General features: G+C 65.0%; 1 gene segment (V, D, J or C); it reads right to left on the bottom strand.

Moving 5' to 3' along the window:
* Nucleotides 1-10: 10 nt before the first annotated feature.
* LOC121363167 lies at nucleotides 11-437 on the bottom strand (the record flags this gene model as incomplete). The annotated part of the segment is given in 1 exon segment: nucleotides 11-437. A coding segment is annotated over 1 exon segment (404 nt), but the record flags the coding sequence as incomplete, so codon positions are not given.
* Between the last annotated feature and the right edge of the window lie 95 nt (nucleotides 438-532).

The following is a 532-nucleotide window of genomic DNA, read 5'->3' as shown; positions in this document are numbered from 1 at the left end:
AGTGCATTTTTTTTGGGGAAAAAAACCGGAATTTCAGTAACAACCACTCAGGGCGTCGCTAAAAATGAGGGAAACGTTGACGTTGGCGGGTTTACCGGCAGCCTTGTCCAGCGACCTCTGCGCCAGCCGCAGCGGCAGCCGCTCGTGCCCCACCAGGCAGGTGAAGACGCCGCCGCCCTCCCAATCCCGCGCCGGCACCGTCAAGGTGCTGACGGCCAGGTGGGCGTGGCCTCCGGGGGCGTGGCCGTTGTCGGGGCGCGGCCGGAAGGTGAGGGCGCGGCCCGGCGGGAGGGGCCGGCCGTCCTGCAGCCATTGGACGAGGAGGTCGGGCGGGTTGAAGTCGCGCACCAGGCAGGTGAGGGTGGCCCAGGTGTGGAGGCGGAGCTGCTCGGTGGGCGGGGCCAGCAGGTAGATGGAGGGCGGGGAGGCGTCCGGGACTGACCCGAGAGTGGAATTTGGTGAGGGTTCAAGGGGGTGTTCAACCCCAAAAAACGCCATTTTTTTGACCCAAAATTCCCGGATAAATGTGTCC

This window comes from Pyrgilauda ruficollis, unplaced genomic scaffold (assembly GCF_017590135.1).
Source record: "Pyrgilauda ruficollis isolate IOZ18807 unplaced genomic scaffold, ASM1759013v1 scaffold11853, whole genome shotgun sequence".
NCBI lineage: Eukaryota > Metazoa > Chordata > Aves > Passeriformes > Passeridae > Pyrgilauda > Pyrgilauda ruficollis.
Note: the sequence above shows the minus strand (reverse complement) of the source record. Positions and strands in the feature narration are given on the sequence as shown.